The 18,036-nt window shown below is 43.7% G+C and overlaps 1 protein-coding gene across 1 annotated transcript; it reads left to right on the top strand.

Annotated features, from left to right (window-relative positions):
• Nucleotides 1-45: 45 nt before the first annotated feature.
• Nucleotides 46-17,773, top strand: GGA3 (golgi associated, gamma adaptin ear containing, ARF binding protein 3). Its single transcript, XM_042832950.1, has 17 exons — nucleotides 46-117; nucleotides 3,425-3,509; nucleotides 4,225-4,300; nucleotides 4,765-4,863; nucleotides 5,670-5,793; nucleotides 6,778-6,881; nucleotides 7,389-7,469; nucleotides 8,368-8,505; nucleotides 9,083-9,164; nucleotides 9,624-9,740; nucleotides 10,651-10,905; nucleotides 11,696-11,763; nucleotides 12,162-12,454; nucleotides 12,947-13,212; nucleotides 13,392-13,561; nucleotides 14,278-14,388; nucleotides 15,557-17,773. The coding sequence occupies exons 1-17, from the start codon at nucleotides 78-80 to the stop codon at nucleotides 15,665-15,667; spliced, it is 2,220 nt and encodes a 739-aa protein (XP_042688884.1). The 5' UTR covers nucleotides 46-77; the 3' UTR covers nucleotides 15,668-17,773.
• The last annotated feature ends 263 nt before the right edge of the window (nucleotides 17,774-18,036 follow it).

Below are 18,036 nucleotides of genomic sequence, written 5' to 3'. Positions count from 1 at the left end.
TGACGCAGAAGCAAAACGACGGCGGCCCGGGGGGAAGCGCGCGCTCGGCTCTCGCGCAGGCGGGGCGGGGCGGCATCATGGCGGAGGCGGAAGGGGAGAGCTTGGAGTCGTGGCTCAGTGAGTAGCGCGGGCTCGAGCCCCTCCAGCCCCTCTTTTCCCCACCCTCTCCCTCTCAGCCCCATCCTCGTCGCTTCTGGTGCCTTTACTCGGAGACCGATTCCCGTCTTCCCCTGCTTTCGCCTCCCCCCCGCACGGGTCTGTCAGGCCGGTTCACCCCCGGGCACAGCTGCGGAGGATCCCCTGTAAATTGCGCTCCTACGCTGTACGGCCGTGTTTCCGTGCGGCCGGGCCGCGCTCTGTGCCCGGCACCGCTGGGGGGGGGGGAGGAGCTGTGAATGCCGTTATGCCCATTGGAAGGCTGCAGACTGCAGTATTTAAAAATCCGTTGTTAGGGAAAATGATTTTGTAACGACGTCGCGCTGTGACATTGTGAGGTCCCGCGTAGGTCGGTCGGTCGTACGGTCGGTCGGGGTTTGTGTTGCAGGTGTTCCCAGCGCAGGAACTGGCGCTGCTGGACGCGGCGCGCCGTCCTTTGCCGATGCCCGCAGTGGCGGCGCCGGCTGGGAGCCGTGCAGGCAGCGGGGCTGCGACTGCCGTGGGATGGGGCGGTGGTTAGGCTCAGTGGGCTTTAATGGTCTTTTCCAGTCTTAATGATCATGTGTGTCCCCTAAATGCTTCAGAATATAAAAGTTGTTGTGCTTCTTCGTTCTGTTAAGATCAAATAATTCTTGTTCCTTTTTGGTTCGTTTACATGAGATTTAATTCAATGCACGGTGTTATCGTTGCTGACAGCAGTTATCGGCTACAGGATGTTTTCAGCTCTCAGTTCTTGTTTTAGCTCAACCCCTTCTGTCCCCTCGTTGTTCCACTCCTTCTCTGAGCTCCCACAGTTTGTTAATATCTCTTTTTTTAATTGTAGCCAGTGAGACACTTGAAGAAATGCCCACATCTCTTCCCTTTAATCTTCCTCTGAGCAGAACTGACTCACCAAATTCAGTATGTGTATGGAAATATCTGTAATAGGAAGGATATTTTAGATTGTGCAGCCTGGAAGGCTCTTTGGCTGCTTTTTGTTTTTATTTTTAGTTGTGGAAGTTGAGAGAGAGGATAACATCCTGCTTGCATGGTCAGTGAAGCTCTGTCACTGGACAACATGCTGAGGAGCAGCACTGCAAAGCAATTCCTCGCTGCCAGCACTGTTGCCTGCTTCTGTTTCAGTAACCCATGGTGTTAAATGCTTGAGCATTGATCTCTCATCTAAGATGAAACATTTATGTCTGGTCACTGCTACCATGATTTGTTCTGGTGTGATCGTACAGCTCCTCCCACAGTGAGGGAGCACAGATCACTTGTAAATAAATTACCAAAGCAGCCATGCAGATGAGGAGGGCAGGGTGCAGATGCTGTGCATTTGAGTGCTCTCACCGGGCCTTCTGAGGTTATTTTTTTTGTAACTATCGGTAGGATGTACTGTGTGTCACACTAAACTTGAGGGGCGTGTGCACCTGCTGTGCCCTTTTTACAAAGGCAGGGCAAAAGCTGCTTGGCAGCATGGCAGCTTCCCACTCACAGGAAGATGCCAAATGCAGTAAAAATGCTATTCAGCCTTCCAGCTGCCCTGTCTTTCTCATGGGGTGGAGGCACAGAGCCATGAAGTAACATCACCCTTGTGTTCTAGTGCTGCGCTTTGGTCTGCGATTATCTTGCATCTTCATCTTCTGTCTCATTTCAGGCAGCTGGGGTGAGTGAAGGTGATCCTTCCTGTACTATTCTTGCCTGCAGGCTCTTTCCTTGTGCTTAGTTGAAATAAAAGAGGAGGTTAGAAAACAGCATTGGTTGTGTGAGCCCAGCTTTGACTTGAGTGCTGCCTGTTCTGCTTCTTCCTAAAAGAAACTTACTGTATCACATTCCTGTCAGGCAATGCAGGTATATAATAGATGCAGATGGATAACATATTCCAATTTTCTTTATTTTTGTTTTTTTCTTCTTGTATTGCCATGGGCCTAGGTTTTAAGTTTTCCACTAAAAATAGAGGATTTTAGATTATCTTTTCATTAATGTAATGCATCTTCATGTGTGGACATGCTGAAAAGGGTAAGCAAAGAAAACTGGCTCGCCTGGGATGCTCTCAGCACTGAAGGGGCAACATCTCGAGTACCGCGCTCAGTTTTGGACCCCTCACTACAAGAAAGACATTGACCCAACCAAGAGCCATGCTTCTTTCATCTCTGCCTGCAGAGTAGCAGAACTACTTTAGAACACAATGCTATTTGATTTGCATGAAAATATTTAAGCTTGTTGCAAGGCTCTGTATTCCTGATGCTTGCAGAGCGCTCTGCAGCTATGAGTGTAGTAATAAGGTTTAAGTGTCACGTGTTTCAAACACTTGCCTGTATTTTATCCTGTGCTCTATACTATTTGGCCAAGTAATGCATTCTCTTCTGTATCTATTTGCATTGTATTCAAATTTTGAGAAGTGCTTCTTAAACATCAGCCATTAGGTAGCCCAGTGCATTGTTTTTCTTACAGGGAAGAAAGATCTGTGTCTAGTAATCTCATCTGGAAAATCAGATTAATGTGGGAGTCTTGTCTGCTGTAAATTCATTGGTCTGTCGGAGCCAAGTAAGACTCATGGAGAAAATGCTTTCATAACAAAAAATGTGCTGATAGCCTCGGGTTTCTGCAGCCAGTGCAATATGAGGGATGCTGGTGTTTGAGGAAGGATCTGTCAGTAACATGTCTCACAGTGCAGCATCTCTCTGGGCATCCAGGATTTAAATTCCCTATCAGTTGCAGGCTGTGATGTTCATTACTGCAAGAACAACTCAGTGAATAATAATAAATTTAAATTCATTGTTCCCAGGAGAAATGCTGAGGCATCTAACAGATCACTGATGCTCTAAAACAAGTGTCTGAGCTAAATGACTGATATTAAACATCTGATCTGCCAGCTCTTGCTGCTACAAAGCTCCCAGGAAATACAGAAACAATTTCCCATATAAAAAAATCAAAGAGTTTAGCCTCTAAAGAGTTTAATGTTATAACCAAATAACATTTCGGGCAGAGGGAAGTTTTATGAGCACAAATATTTTCTTTTATACTCTCATTCACAATACGGAAATTGTGTGTTTCAAAGTATTTCATGTTTGGGATCTGTCTTTTTGGAAATCTGATTTTCGATGGTTGTTTGGGTGCCTCAGTTTGGATGTGTCGTTTCTCCTGAATGGAAGTAGCATATGTGAACTTTCAGTCTTCATTTTATAGTTGGTAACAGATGTCAAAGGCTTTTCTCTAGAAAGTGCATGACCTTTTACGCTGTTTCTTTTTTCTTGAGCTGTAACATCTTCTCTTTCCCTTGCCAAAGATAAAGCGACTAACCCATCTAACAGGCAAGAAGACTGGGAATATATCATTGGATTCTGTGACCAGATCAACAAAGAGCTTGAAGGGTGAGTGTGAGTCCTCTTTAGACTTAGTAATTAAACATATGCAATTTAGAACATGTCATTTGATCATCGGAGTTTCATATTGGCCTTCCTGTATATACACTGATATTGCAGAGGAGATTGGAGTCAAAAGAAAAAACGTGCTGCAAAGTTTGCATTTTCTTATGTGAAGGGCAGCGTGGTTTACATGCAAACTGAGCACTAGGAAAAGTGAATCCCAAATCTGCCTTTTGTCAGCCTCTGCTGCTACAGGATTCTCATCCAGCCAAACTCGTTCCTAGTTTGCAGTCTGTAAAATGGGGTTATGACTCCTAGTGCTTCACATCATTGAAATCTGTACAGGACTTAACTGAGGAAACCTGGGTCACAGCATTCCTGTGAGCTAAGGAAGATGTTTTCTTCAGGAAAAAGGAAATTAATGCATTGAGTAATTATGTGGTTTCCTGGGCTTGGACACTGTACTTGGGTGTTGTTTGGCCCATCCCATGGAGGAATCAATCTGGAATTCGGACTACCAGTCCTACTTCCTTTTATGCATGCAAACAACCAGACTTACAGAGATGCCCTGAAGATTTTTTTGTTAGCCTAAAAGTACTGGGTGACATTTATTTTAATCATATGAAAAGCCTCGCATTTAAACAGCAGTATTTGTGAAAGCCTGAAAATCCCTTGCTGTGTTTGCCTGCTTTGTTTGTAATGAGCACTTGCCTTGTTTCAGGCCGCAGATAGCTGTAAGACTCCTGGCTCATAAGATCCAGTCGCCGCAGGAATGGGAGGCAGTCCAAGCCTTGACAGTAGGTATTCCTTGCCACCTCTCTCCAATCCAGTTACACATCATTTGGCGTCTTCCATAGAGAGTATGAAAGGAGCACAGTGTGTGTTAGTGATGCCATCTGGGGCTAATTTTGGGGCTGGATTCCCTTCTCTGCTGCAGGGAGCATGCTTGCCAAAGTGAAGTGTCCATATTAGTCAGTAGTGACAGACAAGACTTTGTATGTTTCAGCTGCTTTCTTTTGTTATTCTCAGGTAAGACTTGTGTTTCTTGTTGTGAACTCTAATAGGGAGGTAATTGACTCATAAATATGTTGCTGGGAGTGGGAGAGTTGCTGCAGCCCTTGGTGTGTCACCTAAAGGTTGGGGGTCCATGCCTGTAGGCCACTGATGGGGTCCTTCAGTTCCCCTATAAGCAGAACACGTGTGCTGTTACTGTAGAGTTTTTGTGTTTGCTTCAGCTCTTGTTTCTGTTACTTGAATGCAGGTGCTGGAAGCCTGTATGAAAAACTGTGGGAGAAGATTTCATAATGAAGTAGGAAAGTTTCGCTTTTTGAATGAATTAATAAAAGTTGTGTCTCCAAAGGTTAGTCCCTTTGTCTTGCTGCTGTGTTTAGTTATTGTCTGGCCTTCATGAGCAACAGGCAACCTCCAGAATGTTTCTGTCTGCCTCATTGCATTCACTAGTGTATATTCAACGAGAATTTGTTTGCTAATTTTTTTGTGTGCTCTTCTTATTGCTTTTCTCAGTAATCTGTGCTTATTTACTATTAATGTATAACTCTTGTACTGTTATGAAGGTCCTTGTGTTATATGAAGCATTGAGCAGTCAACTGCTTGGTGATTTTTCCTTGTTTTCTTTGTTTAATTTTATATTTCTAGGACAGGGAGGGATCACCCCAACATCAGTGATGCAGGAGTTAGAGCATGAGATTTGGCATCAACCTCAGAGTTGTAATCTCACTTTACTGACAGTTTGTCATGCAGAGTTCCAAAGCAATCCTTCAGTATCCACGATTGGTTTAAAGTGGCAAAAGATAGATGGAGACACCCCAAGGCATAGTTAATGCAGTGAAGTATTGCAAAATTCTTTCCCAATGAAGACAGTGGGGAAGGTGCAGTATCTGCATTTGAAAATTTTTAAATAGCAAAATTTTGAAACTAACAGAATATCTGTTCTTTCTTTTATGAAGATCACAAATCACAAAGACTTTGTTCACTGTTACTTCAGAAAAATTAGAGAAACATTTTTTCATCCCAATATGGTGTCTTAGATCTTTGGTTGCATACTTCAGTGTGTATCACTGAACTCCCCCTGTTGTCTGTGTTTGGGCTTTCTCCTTAAAAAGAAACTAAGAATGTGGAGTGTCTCCATCTTTTTCTCACTCTTAGTATCTAGGAGATCGGGTCTCAGAGAAAGTGAAGACGAAAGTCATTGAATTGCTGTATAGCTGGACAGTGGCACTACCAGAAGAATATAAAATCAAAGATGCCTACTACATGCTGAAGCGACAAGGTAGGAGGTCAGCTGCTCATTCATGCATTCTTTCTAGCCTGTGCCTGTATGCAGGAGTGGCACAGAACATAAAAACTTCTGATGATATGAGCAGACAGAGGGGACGTGGAACAAGGGAAGAATTCCCTGAAACACTGAGAAAGCTACTCACTGACTTTGGGGAATGGCCTTTTATTTTTATTTAATTTTCACCTAGGTTAGTGAAACACCTTGCAGATGCTTTTGTTTGGATTTGTAGGGGTCTCCATGCCCTTCCTCCCACCTCTGTCCTGGAACTGCTCTTTAAATGATTTAAGGCCAGTTTGAAGAGAAATAAGATCATTTCTGTAGCTTTTTGTGTTCTTTTAACCGTATTGCTTTACAATGGTGCCTTTAATCCAATAGAAATTTATTGTGTAGGCAAAGTGGAAGAAGCTTAATTGAGGAACACATGGCCTCAAAAAAAAGATAAAATTGTTCTAGGGAAACTTCTGGGAGTAGAGCACAAATCTCAGTGTTGGCAAGGGGACAAGCAGAAAGCTTGGCTCTTCTACCACTCATGGTTCTAATGGTTAGGAGTCTGCTCATCACCCCAGCTTGCAATGCTGTCTGTGTTCCTGCTCAGCACAGCTCAATTATAGAAAAAAAACGTAGTGCCCTCGAGTCTGCACAAAGCTAGGTTGTCTGGGACTTTGCAGAGTGGCTCAGCAGCTGATGCGAAAGAGGAAAAGACGAATAGCAGAGAACTATTGATTATACTGGCTTAGAACAGTATGAAGATGGCAAAACAGTTGCTGGGGTTTTGGCCTTTATCAAAGAAAATGTTCTTTTTTTTTCTAGCTAGTGTGCTCACTGATTTTTGATGCTGTGTTGTGTGTTGGAGTTGTGCGGTAGCATCAATGGGCAGTTTGGCTGCTTGCTCACTGACAGCAGCCCGTGAATAAAAGGGTGCACTGCCTGGCATGACTGCAGTGCAAATCATTGTGGGTTCCTCTCTGCTTTCAGGGATTGTAATGTTTGATCCTGTGATTCCTGTGGACAAAATCCTGATTCCTTCTCCACCACCTCGTCCCAAAAACCCTGTGTTTGATGATGAAGAGAAATCCAAGGTATGGGGAAGACTTGTGTTGTGACCAGTAACAAAAAGTAATTACTTAATGTATGTTTAGAATAAGGAAGAAAAGTACATTAATTCAGCTTTTATTTTGGGGGACGTGTTCTGTACTTTCAAAGAATTCATTGGTTTGAACACATCTGCTTTGTCTATCCATGCTAAGACCTGTCACGGTTATGTAGTAATTTGTTGTTAAAGTGCCATCCTGCTGTAATGCTAGCAGGCAAAGAATGTTTCACAAACAGGGCCAAAAATCATGTATAGGAGAAATAATTGTCTAATGTCAAGTCTCTTGAGATGTGGCAGCATGTATGTCCTCTTCAAAAGGAAGAATGTAGCAACTTGTGTAAAACAGTAAACCCTTATGTGACTCCTGCTGAAGTCACTGACTGTGAAGGCAGTGTGAATTGTGTATCTTTACTGTGAATTGTTCCCTTAATTTCTTCTTGCATCTTCCCTTTGCCAGTCTTTGTTTCCCACATGTCCCCTTCTTATCTTACAGCTTCTAGCCAAACTACTGAAAAGCAAAAATCCAGAGGATTTACAAGAGGCCAACAAGCTTATTAAATCCATGGTAAAAGAGGTAAGAAAGTCCTGTAGAATTGAACCCGGTTAGCGGTGTTCTTTGCAATTCTTAAAACGTTATTCGAAATTGTTGGAGAGCTTCAGCATCGTGTGAGTGGCAGATATTTGTTTTCTCGGGTTTCAGAAGCATTGTGTCTATTCCATAGATAACTGAATGAGACTATTAGCGACATCCAACCTCCTATTGTTTTCTTAAAAGCTCTAAGACTACCAACTTGCAGGTAGTCCAGGTCATTAGTGGCATAAAAGGGTGCCATCTGATGTTTTAACAGCACTGTGTGAAACAAATGCTTAGGTAATTTTGCCCTTAGCTTACTGCTGCGTGGTGTTTGTAAAACAGAAAAGTCTGCAGTTGGTGCACCTGATGGGACAGGGCAAAAAGTTGCCAGAATTGAATGCGATGTTGAAATTAATTTATTTCTTGTCACTTTAGATGGCTTTTCACGTGAGAATTTGGTGGAAACACCACTGTACTACTTCTGGTTGATGAGGACTGAGTCATCTCTGGGCCTCATGGAAACAAATTCCTGTTTGCAGAGCTGTGATGCATCCACACAGGGCAATCATTACAAACGTGGAGTCCAGGAAATGACTCACTGTGATTCTGCCCCTCTCCACCCCGCAATCCCCCCACTCCCCCCCCCAAAAAAAAGTATAGCTTCTTGACTGAAGAGGATGTATAAATTACTGAAATGTTTCCATTCAATCTTCCCCTGTCTCTAGGGTTGGGTAGACTCTTCTAATAATTCAATTATTTTGTTCTGGTTTCTTTTGTTTGGGGTTTTTTAGTTCAACCTTGAACAGAAATTACCTGATATGATTTACAGATAACACCTACTGTTGTACTGTGAACCTTACAGGAAAGCTTACTTTTCGTGTCTCTTTGCATCCTGAAGGATGAGGCTCGGATTCAGAAAGTGACAAAACGTATGCACACGTTGGAGGAAGTAAATAACAATGTGAAACTGCTGAACGAGATGTTGGTTCATTATAGCAAAGAGGACTCATCAGAGGCTGATAGAGAGCTCATGAAGGTGGGTCTGAGCTGCTGCTTCCCAGAAATACTGCAGTCAGTTCTTTGTTCTTTTTCAGATTTTGAATTTTTCAAAGAATTACGAACAGCGCTATAAAATGGAGAGCGGTAGCAAGGAACAAGAGCTCTTGTTGGAAACGACTATGTAATGACCATGTTTTTAAAGACTTTTCACCAAAGGACTTGGTGCTTTGCAAGGATGGTGGATAATAGCTCTCTTGCATGTGGATGAAGTCGGGTACAGCTGTTCTCCAAAGATGCAGTGTAGCAGAATCGAGAAGCTGGAATTTCTGATTCTTGCTCCTATTATAGCACACTGCTGATAATAACTGTCCCTCACAGTGCTGTGGGTAGGTGGAACATGGCAGAAAATTTGTCTTTTCCTATAGCTAGCATTACAAGATTGGGAGAACACCAAGAAGATGAAAATTAAAACAACTGGGATGTCCAGCACAGGGAGGCTGGTTTCTCTGTTCTGGCCTTTCCAGAGAATGCTGGGGAAGTCGTTCTGTGCTGACTGGTATTGCTGACAGTGCCTCCTGGTTGATGAGACCCTTTGTCATGATTTCTCTTCTCAGGAACTCTGTGAAAGGTGTGAAACCAAAAGACGGGCATTATTCAAACTAGCCAGTGAGACGGAGGATAATGACAGCAGCTTGGGTAAAATAAGCTACACTTCTCCTTGAACTGCTGTTTAACTGCTGACCCTATGACTGTTCAAGGGTTGAGCAGAACAGCTGCTCTAAAGATGCCTCTTCACTGTGGATGAGCATTGCTTTGAGCAAGCAGATAAAGGGCAAGGGCTTGACAGTATTGGTGGGAGGCTGGGGAAGGATGGTAATATGGGATGGCTGCTGTTCTGGAAGGGGAAGAGAGTTATGTTGGTAACAAAACCTTGGAGTCATTTTCACTGTTACTGCGTACGTGATGTGTACAGACCTAGAAAGGTCAGGGTCTTGCTTAGAGACGCATGGCACAGAACAGACAATAACAGAATTTGTAGCTAAACAATTGTGTTTTTTCTTGCTAATTATTTAGTTGATAACTGATTATTCTCAGCGGTAGTGGGGGCAAAGTGACCAAAGTCTTGATGGTTGTGTTTATCTGTCTTTCACGTAGGAGATATTCTGCAGGCCAGTGACAACTTATCACGTGTGATAAATTCCTATAAAAAAACAATAGAGGGGCAAGTGATCAATGGTGAAGTGGATCTCCAAGTGATCTCAGGAGTGGAAGGTGAGTTCCTGAGAAGCCAAATATTTAATTTCTAATCCTAAAATTTTAAGTATTTTAGACTGGATTTCCTTATGAATTCTGGTAAAGTAGGCTTGATGGTTCTTCTGGCCAACAGTTTCTGAACAGGAAAGGGGACGACAGTTCTGACGTGAACAACAATGCTGCGTTCTCCATTGCTTGTAATCAAATTCTTTGATAACATTGGTAGCAAACCTTTATCTGAATAGTTTTTGTGCCTGAAAATTCTCATACATTTGTGTCTCCACTTTTGTCTTATCTCTTAATTGGCAATAAAAGAAGAACACAACTTTATGTAAAAGATGAGAGCAGAACTTTGCCAGCAGTACCTTTTATGAATTTAGGCCAGTTGTCTACTTTACATTTCAGTTTCGCCTTTGAAATCCCTGGATGCTTTGCTGTCAGTTGGGAGTCACTTTCTGTATAAAGAGCAGTAAAGGAAATGCATACTGCTGTCTAATATCTTCCTGGGACAAGTCTGCTCCAAAATACGGAGAGAATTCTAGATCCAGACAGTATATGTTACCCTCGATTCTGTCTTTCTGGTAGCCTTGATTTACCGTAATTCTGTAGGATCTCCCAAAGTCTTCTGTGAGCTCAAAAGATTTTGAGAGGATCATGAATGATGCTACAAGAAACGCTGGGGAAAAAGCAGCGACTGGAGCAGATAGGTGTTGCTTTTCAGATGGAAATTTCCTAAGCATCTGGGTTGGTTTAAATAAATGGTTAGATGCGCACCCTGTGGGCTTTCTCCTCTGTAAGAGCCATAAACCACGATTAAGTGCATATCCGTGTTACCTAAACCATCTCTCTGATCGTGTCTTCTGTACATGTTCTCGCTCTAAGCATTTTGCCTTCCCTCCTAGTTGTGCTTATCTGCTGTTTGCTACAGGGAGTAAGAACACCCTCATTGACCTTGCTGGACTGGATGTCACCAGCACCTCAACACCTCCAGTGCCACCCACCACCCTGACACCAGCCCCCACAGCAGCCCCGGTTCCAGCAGAAATCCCTATTCTCCCACCTCCTCCACAGACATTTTCACAATTGCGGAGCAGTTCCTTGAGCCAAGTGGAAGCTGCACCCACTCAGCAGAGCAGCACAGCTAATTCTCTTTCCTTGCTGGATGAGGAGCTTCTGTGTTTAGGTAAGACACTAAGAGGCCTAGAAAAGGGCTATTCAATCCCTGCCTGACAAAGTCAACTTCTTTCCTCCAGCGTGAGTCTGAAGGTTGGCTAAAGAGAGCATGAAATGCCTTATATTTTGACCGCACCAGATTTCTTTTGCTCTTGATTCATCCAGTAGGTTACTTAGTGAGCCCTAGGTCTCACTTCTGGTGGAGTTTGAGAGGAAGGATTGAGAGAATGTGGTGATTCAGGTGGTGCACATGGGAACAGTAATTCGTGCCATTCCCGAAACATTTATATTGGGATATATTTCCTTGCTGTGATTCTGGTCAGTCTTGCATGTTTTCAGGTTTATTATTTCTTAAGAAGTCCGGAGGATTTCTGAGACACTCATGTCATCCTGAATGTAAGAACTAGTCTGTGAGTTAGTATTTAATTCTGATGAATTCATTTGAAGAGTAGGCTTCAAATGAAAATACATTGTGATTTCACTGCTGACTTTGTGGCTGTATAAAGAGAAAGGTGCCTTAGGGGGATTGTTGGAAGGAGGCTGCAGAATGCCTGCAAGTGAAGCCCAGATACGAATAGCAGGAGATGCTGTAAATCAGGATGGATTAGAGGAGCTGCATGCAGGGGATTGGCAACTGGTTCTGTTGGTCTCTTCATCAGCGTAGACTTGCAATCCATTTTGATCTTTCATCAGGCTTTTGGGCTGTGGTGGAGCTGAATCAATTTGTTTGGCACTGAAACAACTGCCATGGTATGCAGCCTCATTTTCTACTCATTACCTACTTGTTATTTTCCTTTCAGGCTTGAATGACCCAGCTCCTGCAGCAGGGAAGGAGGCATCAGAAAAAAACCAGTGGAGCATGTTTGAGGTAGCAAGGAGAGAGTTTCTCAGGGGAAGGAAGGGAGGGCTTGCCATTGTGGGAGGTCTTGTGACACATTTTGTCATCTTAGAGAAACATCACATGCAAGCAGAGGGGTAGCTGTTACTGAGGGGAAGTCTGGCTTAACCCCAAGATCTGGGTTAGCTGTGTCTGAGTGGAGTAGATATACCTGAACATGGCTTTCTCAGTTTCCAGTCTGTCCCCCATGGTGTTAGCACTTCCTTTGCTTAAATTACAGATCAGATGTAGTCCTGACATAGGCCACAGACTTTGCTGCTTGCTACCTTCCACCTATTTTTGCGGTAAATCTCTCTCCCTCTGTAACAATGCCACCTCTACAGTAGGGGTAGCAGTGAGTTAGAGCATGTACTTATGCTCTCTTGCAGAATGAGCAGCTGGACCTGGATTTCTTCAATCCAAAGACGGTGACTGTTGATTGCAACCCTACAGGGAACGATCTTCTCCATCACACGTTGCAGACCACATGTGGAACATCAGTGACACTGCCTTCTGCTTTCACAGCCTCTCAGACTGCTCCCAGCATGCCTGCACCAAACTCCATACCATTTGTGTTCTCTGCTGGGCTGGCTGCCCCTGTGGGGCCTTCCAAGACAATTCCAGCTGCTCCTGGGTACTTAAGCTCATCTGCATTGGGACAACTCCTTGAAGAATCCAAAGGGTAACTAAAAGTTCTGGACTTTGCTTTGTCTCAGCATTTAGGAAACCAAGTTTCTGTAGTGTCAGCTTCAGAGATAGACATTCAACTTCAGTTTGGTAGAAATGCGTGACTGGGACTTGTACGAACTAGTATGACAGTCTCAGCTTCAGCAGTGAAAGGCAGAAACTACCAGTAGAGTACGACAGCTGTGCTGTTGTCAGATTTTAAGTGTGCAGTGTAAAGTTAAACTGGCTGCTATGGTACAAAGGCCTTTGGCCATCTTAGCCTAGCTCGTCTTTGCCAAGGTGGGACTCGCGCTTTTGTACTAAATTAGAAAGAATTATGCATAATCCTACCAACACCATATTTTTCTTGTAGCTCTGCTTCTTACATTAGACCTTACTGGCTCCAGGCTCCTGCTTTGTCCTTGTGATTTGCTCTTATCTCTGGGTTTGTGGTAAAATGCCTGCTTCAATTTCAGCTTAATTTTTCTATGATTTTTCTGTCTTCCAGGACTGCCACGCAAGGCATGGCAACACCCTCAGTGTTACCTGGGGTTACTTTGCCAGCCTCTGTCACGTCTTCTGCGTTAATGGCGCCTGCTGGGCTGCCAGTCACTGCTCCAGGAACACCCCCAATTCCTTTCCCAAACAGCTGCACTGCTGTCTCAGGGAGCTCTCTCTTCCATCCAGCATCATTCCAGCAGCAAGACAGTCCTATGAAAGCACCTGAAATTTCTTTGGCCAACGTCCATGTTCCCTTGGAATCTATTAAACCTAGTAAGTACCTTCAGGCTTTTCACCATTCGCTGAACATTTTTTAAAGGCAAAGCTTCCTGACTGAGTTTATAAAGTGAAGAACAATGGTGAGACACCCAGCCAAATGTCAGATTGACAGTACTGCTGACGATTGTTTTCTGCGGCATAAACTGTGTTCCTATCCCCTTGCTCTGTGGCAGGCAGTGCCCTCCCGGTGACAGCCTATGACAAGAATGGCTTCCGCATCCTCTTGCACTTTGCCAAGGAGTGCCCACCAGGAAGGTCAGATGTGCTGGTTGTGGTAGTCTCAATGCTGAACACAGCACCCCTTCCTGTGAAGAACATTGTGCTGCAGGCTGCTGTACCTAAGGTAGGGGTGCACAGTTCAGACCCACAGCAGTGTGAATCTGCACGTTCAGGGAGGTATGGGTATGAACTCAGGGAACTTAAGTTGCAACACACTAGTTCTGTCTTTCTGTAGACTCTGCCTGTTTCCAAAACATGGAAGTAGTTAAAAGCAGAAAACACTAAACAGGACACGTCAAGAACTGCGAGTAGTACACATTCTGTTGTTTTTTCTATCTAAAATCAATCCAACTGTATTTGATCATGTCATAGCTCAGATAGCGCATTGACAGGACTGTTATGTGGATAAGCCCATCCTTAAGGTGTTTAGGAATCAGAATTTCATGAAGACTTCTTAAATTGAAGAGTATGTTCCATTCTTGTCACTACTGCAGCTACATAATTTTGGATGGCTGATTTGTGTTTTGAAAAGTGTGGCCCAAATGGCTATAATCTGCCCATTGTCATCAAGTTGTTTGCGTTAAAACCTCTGCTATAAGAGCACTCAGGTAAGAAGGGGTGCAGTTGGTGTTTTGACCCCAGTGCTTTTACTCTGACTTGTTGGTCTGCCTGGTCCTATTGTGTTCTGCAAGTGGACCAGCTCTTGCCTCCTCCTTCTCACACACTGATTGATTCTCTTCACCTTGGATGTCTGCTGTTGTCTCCACAGTCTCTGCATACATCTTCCATTGTCTCCAAAGGTAGGAGATACTCCATTTTTTTTTGTTTGTTTGTTTGCAGTCCATGAAGGTGAAGTTGCAGCCACCCTCTGGCACAGAGCTGTCTCCATTCAATCCCATCCAGCCGCCTGCTGCCATCACCCAAATCATGCTTTTGGCAAATCCTACAAAGGTGAGAAGGATGGACTATAACAGAGCGGGCATTTGTCTTGTCAGTTTTCAGGTTAATAAGATGTAAGATGAATTCTTCGGGGAATTTGGACCAAAACTATGAGCAAGCACTGCTCTTAATTCCTAGCTTGCCCTTCAGAAGCAATTACTACAGCAGCAGATCAGTGCTGTTTCAATTCAGGGCTTGAGAAGGGCTATACACAATCTCTTCCCCAACAGATTTTTTCAGGAAGGAAAAGTGTGTGAAAAAACACTGTACATTTTTTTCTTATCAAAGGAGCAAAAGTCTTATAGGGCTTAGCTTGAAAGGAGAACAATCAGAGTTGCTTCAGGAGCTTATCTTAAATCCCTTGTGCACTGGATGTGCCCTGCTGTAATGATGCTTAGTGTGATATAAAATTAACTGTTTCTCTAGAAAGAGCTCTGCTGTGTTGAGGCTCTATACAGCCTGACAGACTTGAAGAAACTGTGTGGTATCAGGTCCTGTCCCTTCCCTTTGGCATGTTATGAGATGTGCCTGTGACCAGTGAAACAATGTGGTTAATACTTCGCTTTCTGCTCATCATGCTAGGAGTGTGTGAATAGCTGTGGAAACCCTTCCTGCAATTAGTTGTTTAGATAGCCCAGATGATGTGTAAACCTCAAAGCTGTATGCTGAAGTGGTTGAGAATTACAGCAAAAATGGCATTAAGGTATCAGCTGAAATTTGTGATATTTAAAGAGGTGTTTGCAGGTTGTTGAAACTTTCACTTTTTGAAGCACATGGAGATCCCTTATTGAAAGATGGGTTCCATCTGCTGCTTACTGGGAATTTTACAGAGCAGAACCTTCTTTGTCTTCCTGCATGTGATGCATAATTCAGTTTTGAAAATGCTGATCTATTCCAGCATCATTCTTCAGGCTCTTTGAAGAGCAGCTGAGCATTGGGTGCTAGCTGCATGTATAGCAAACTATTACTGCTGATCACTCGTGCTTTTTTCCTGCTGTTTCATGCTAAGCAATAAAGCTTTTATATTTTTAAATATGTAAGGTAAATAACTCAGGTTACCTTGACCCTCTGCAGCATCACAGTGTTGTGATTTCTGTAGAGCTGTGATAGTGAAATTTTTTGTTCCTGAACAATTAGGGCTATTCTCATGTGTTGCTCTTGGGTTTTGTCTTTTTTGCAGGAGAAAGTGAGGCTAAGATACAGACTGACCTTCACACTGGGAGACCAGCTTGCCACAGAGGTTGGTGAAGTGGATCAGTTCCCTCCAGTGGAGCTGTGGGGGAATTTATGACCTTGGAACCTTGGAACCTTGGACTTGAACCAGAGACTGTGACAGGACCCAGAAAGGATCCCACGGGACTGAAATGAATGTGGCGGGGGAGGGACACACATGCTATTCACTGGTGATGTTAAGCTTTGTTTACATGTCCTGCCCACTCTGCTTGTAGCTTTAGTCCAGAACGTTGCACACCATGTTGAAGGGGTCCTGGGACATCTATGCCAAGTATGAACTGAAGGCAGCTGGTGACACGTAGTGCTGGTTGCTTTTATCTTGACCTTCAGGTGAACGGTTCTATATTCCACTCTATTAAACTTGAAGTTACTGTTTTTTGAGGGGAGACCTGTCAACAGGAGACTTAAGTTAGCGTGTTCCTGTACTGCTGTCCAGAGCTGCATACATGCTGGTAATGATGCTACCCTAAGCTTCCTCAGTGCAGAGCCCTTACATGTGTCCTCCCTTGGACTCTTACCTCCTCAGTGCCAGACTGGACCTGCTAAGCATGTTAAGCAATAATGCTGGCTCCATGAGGGAATGCTTTTTTTATTTTATTTTTTTTTTTAAACACTGAAGTGGCACTTTGCTCCCTCCAACTGCTGCATTTCCATTGGCCAGTGTAAGCAGACCCCAGCTCTTGTGTGGTGTGACACCGCTGTATCTTCAGTTAATATATTTATATGTGGGCTGCCTCCTTGTTGTATCCGTTTGGGGCAGCTAGGACTGCTTTGTATGCAAATGGCTGAACTGGTTATTTTTTTGCATTCATCGCATTCCGTAGTGTGGGGAAAAAAAGTGTGATGAGGTGGTAAAACCAAGCAATGGAGCTGGAAAGTTGTTTTCAGCATTAATGGAGGGCAGCACCTGGCATGCAGAAGTGTCTTTACAGCCACTAACCCAAGGATGGGGAGAGTGCCTCTCAGGTCCTCTCCTGCAGGCAGTGTTATGTAGTTCAGTACTAAGATTACTGTGAAATACAATGTGGAAATAATAGAGCTGTAGGATGGCTGAACAGAAACAAGCAGGGAAGGGAAAGAAGACTGCTGTGGCGATGCATATGCCCTGTTTTAATAGTTCTCTATACTAAGTGGCTTAGTGCAATCATCTCTTGAAGAGGGAGAGTTTTACTGGACATCAGAATTCAGTGCTAGCAGGTGGCAGAGGAATTGACTAGAAACTAGGTTTAAGTGACTGAAAGTTGATTACAGAAGCCCCTTCCTTCTCTCAAAGTTCAATCTCAAGCAGTGCCTCAAATAGCTTTGAGACACTGTTTTAGTGTTTGTTTTTAACAACCGCTGACAAAAGCACAGCTAGGATGGATCCTTGGTCAAAGTGCTGCTGGAATTAATACAGGCTCTAAAACCAGAACTCAAATACTGCTTGGAGTTAGTTATGTTGTCTTTTCTGTGATAAGAAATAAATATTAGAGATGGAGAAACTGTGGATTTAAAGGCCTGAAGGATCAGAGGTATCAGGCAATTGTGGAAACTCTGAGGGGGAGGAATCCAAAGCTTTGGCCAAGGACCTTGCTGTATGCTGTTCTGAAGCTCATGAGGACACATCCTTGTCAGCTCCCTGACAAAGGAGGGCAGGCAAAAGGGAGTTGCCTCTTTTAGATTCCTACAGAAAGCAGCAATTTTAAACTGATGGACTGTGATGGAGAACAAGGAAAGAATTCTTTCTGCCTCAGAAATGTTCTTGCCACTTCAGGCACGGTAGGCATAGGGATAGTATTTAGGTTACTTAAGTCTGCCCAGGTGCTGTAAGCATACCCTGAGGAAGCAGACTTCATTGCTTTAGATGCCTGTACATGAATCTCACTGTGACTCTGAGGAAGTCAGAAGAGCACAAGTGCTTTCTGCAGAACAGCATTGTTCTCACTGTTACTGGCAGTGCACTGCTGTGCTGTAAAGCCAAATGCAAAGATGCCATAGTCTTGCTGCATGGAAAATGCATTGTTACAAGCTTTGGAAATTAAGCTATGAATGAGAGTTCCTTGTTAGTAGGTTGAGGTTCCTGCTTCACACCAAACAGCCATTACTGTAAATACATCTAAATACATTTGTTTTGCTGCATGTTAAATAAATTGGTTTCCCTACTTTTCTGTGGGGATAGCCCTTACTGATGGTTGATCATGGAGTGTAGCACTGGTTCTGGAAACACTAAGGCTCAGTCCATCATCTGAAGCCTATCCAAACTAGAAAACAGCAACTTCTGCCTTTTTGGTTAAAAATGCCAGTGGCTTAAAAGATAGGTTTGGTTTCAGTTCTGGATAATTAACGGCACAGCAACTGAAAACACAGGTGGAAGGAGGCCTGTCAGAAGGGGAAGATAGCCAGACCAAGTTGGATCAAGCAACCCTAGGAATCAGCTGCACAATTTTT

Source organism: Centrocercus urophasianus, unplaced genomic scaffold (genome assembly GCF_019232065.1).
Source record: "Centrocercus urophasianus isolate 14NV4802_14NV808 unplaced genomic scaffold, USGS_Curo_1.0 seq_40, whole genome shotgun sequence".
In the NCBI taxonomy this organism is placed as follows: Eukaryota; Metazoa; Chordata; class Aves; order Galliformes; family Phasianidae; genus Centrocercus; species Centrocercus urophasianus.
Note: the sequence above shows the minus strand (reverse complement) of the source record. Positions and strands in the feature narration are given on the sequence as shown.

Bases quoted from the DNA above. Each gene is read 5' to 3' on its own strand.
- GGA3 (XM_042832950.1), top strand. From the start codon at position 78: ATGGCGGAGGCGGAAGGGGAGAGCTTGGAGTCGTGGCTCA. The intron at 12,455-12,946 runs GTAACTAAAAGT...TCTGTCTTCCAG, and splicing joins CTCCTTGAAGAATCCAAAGG to GACTGCCACGCAAGGCATGG. The intron at 13,213-13,391 runs GTAAGTACCTTC...GCTCTGTGGCAG, and splicing joins CTTGGAATCTATTAAACCTA to GCAGTGCCCTCCCGGTGACA.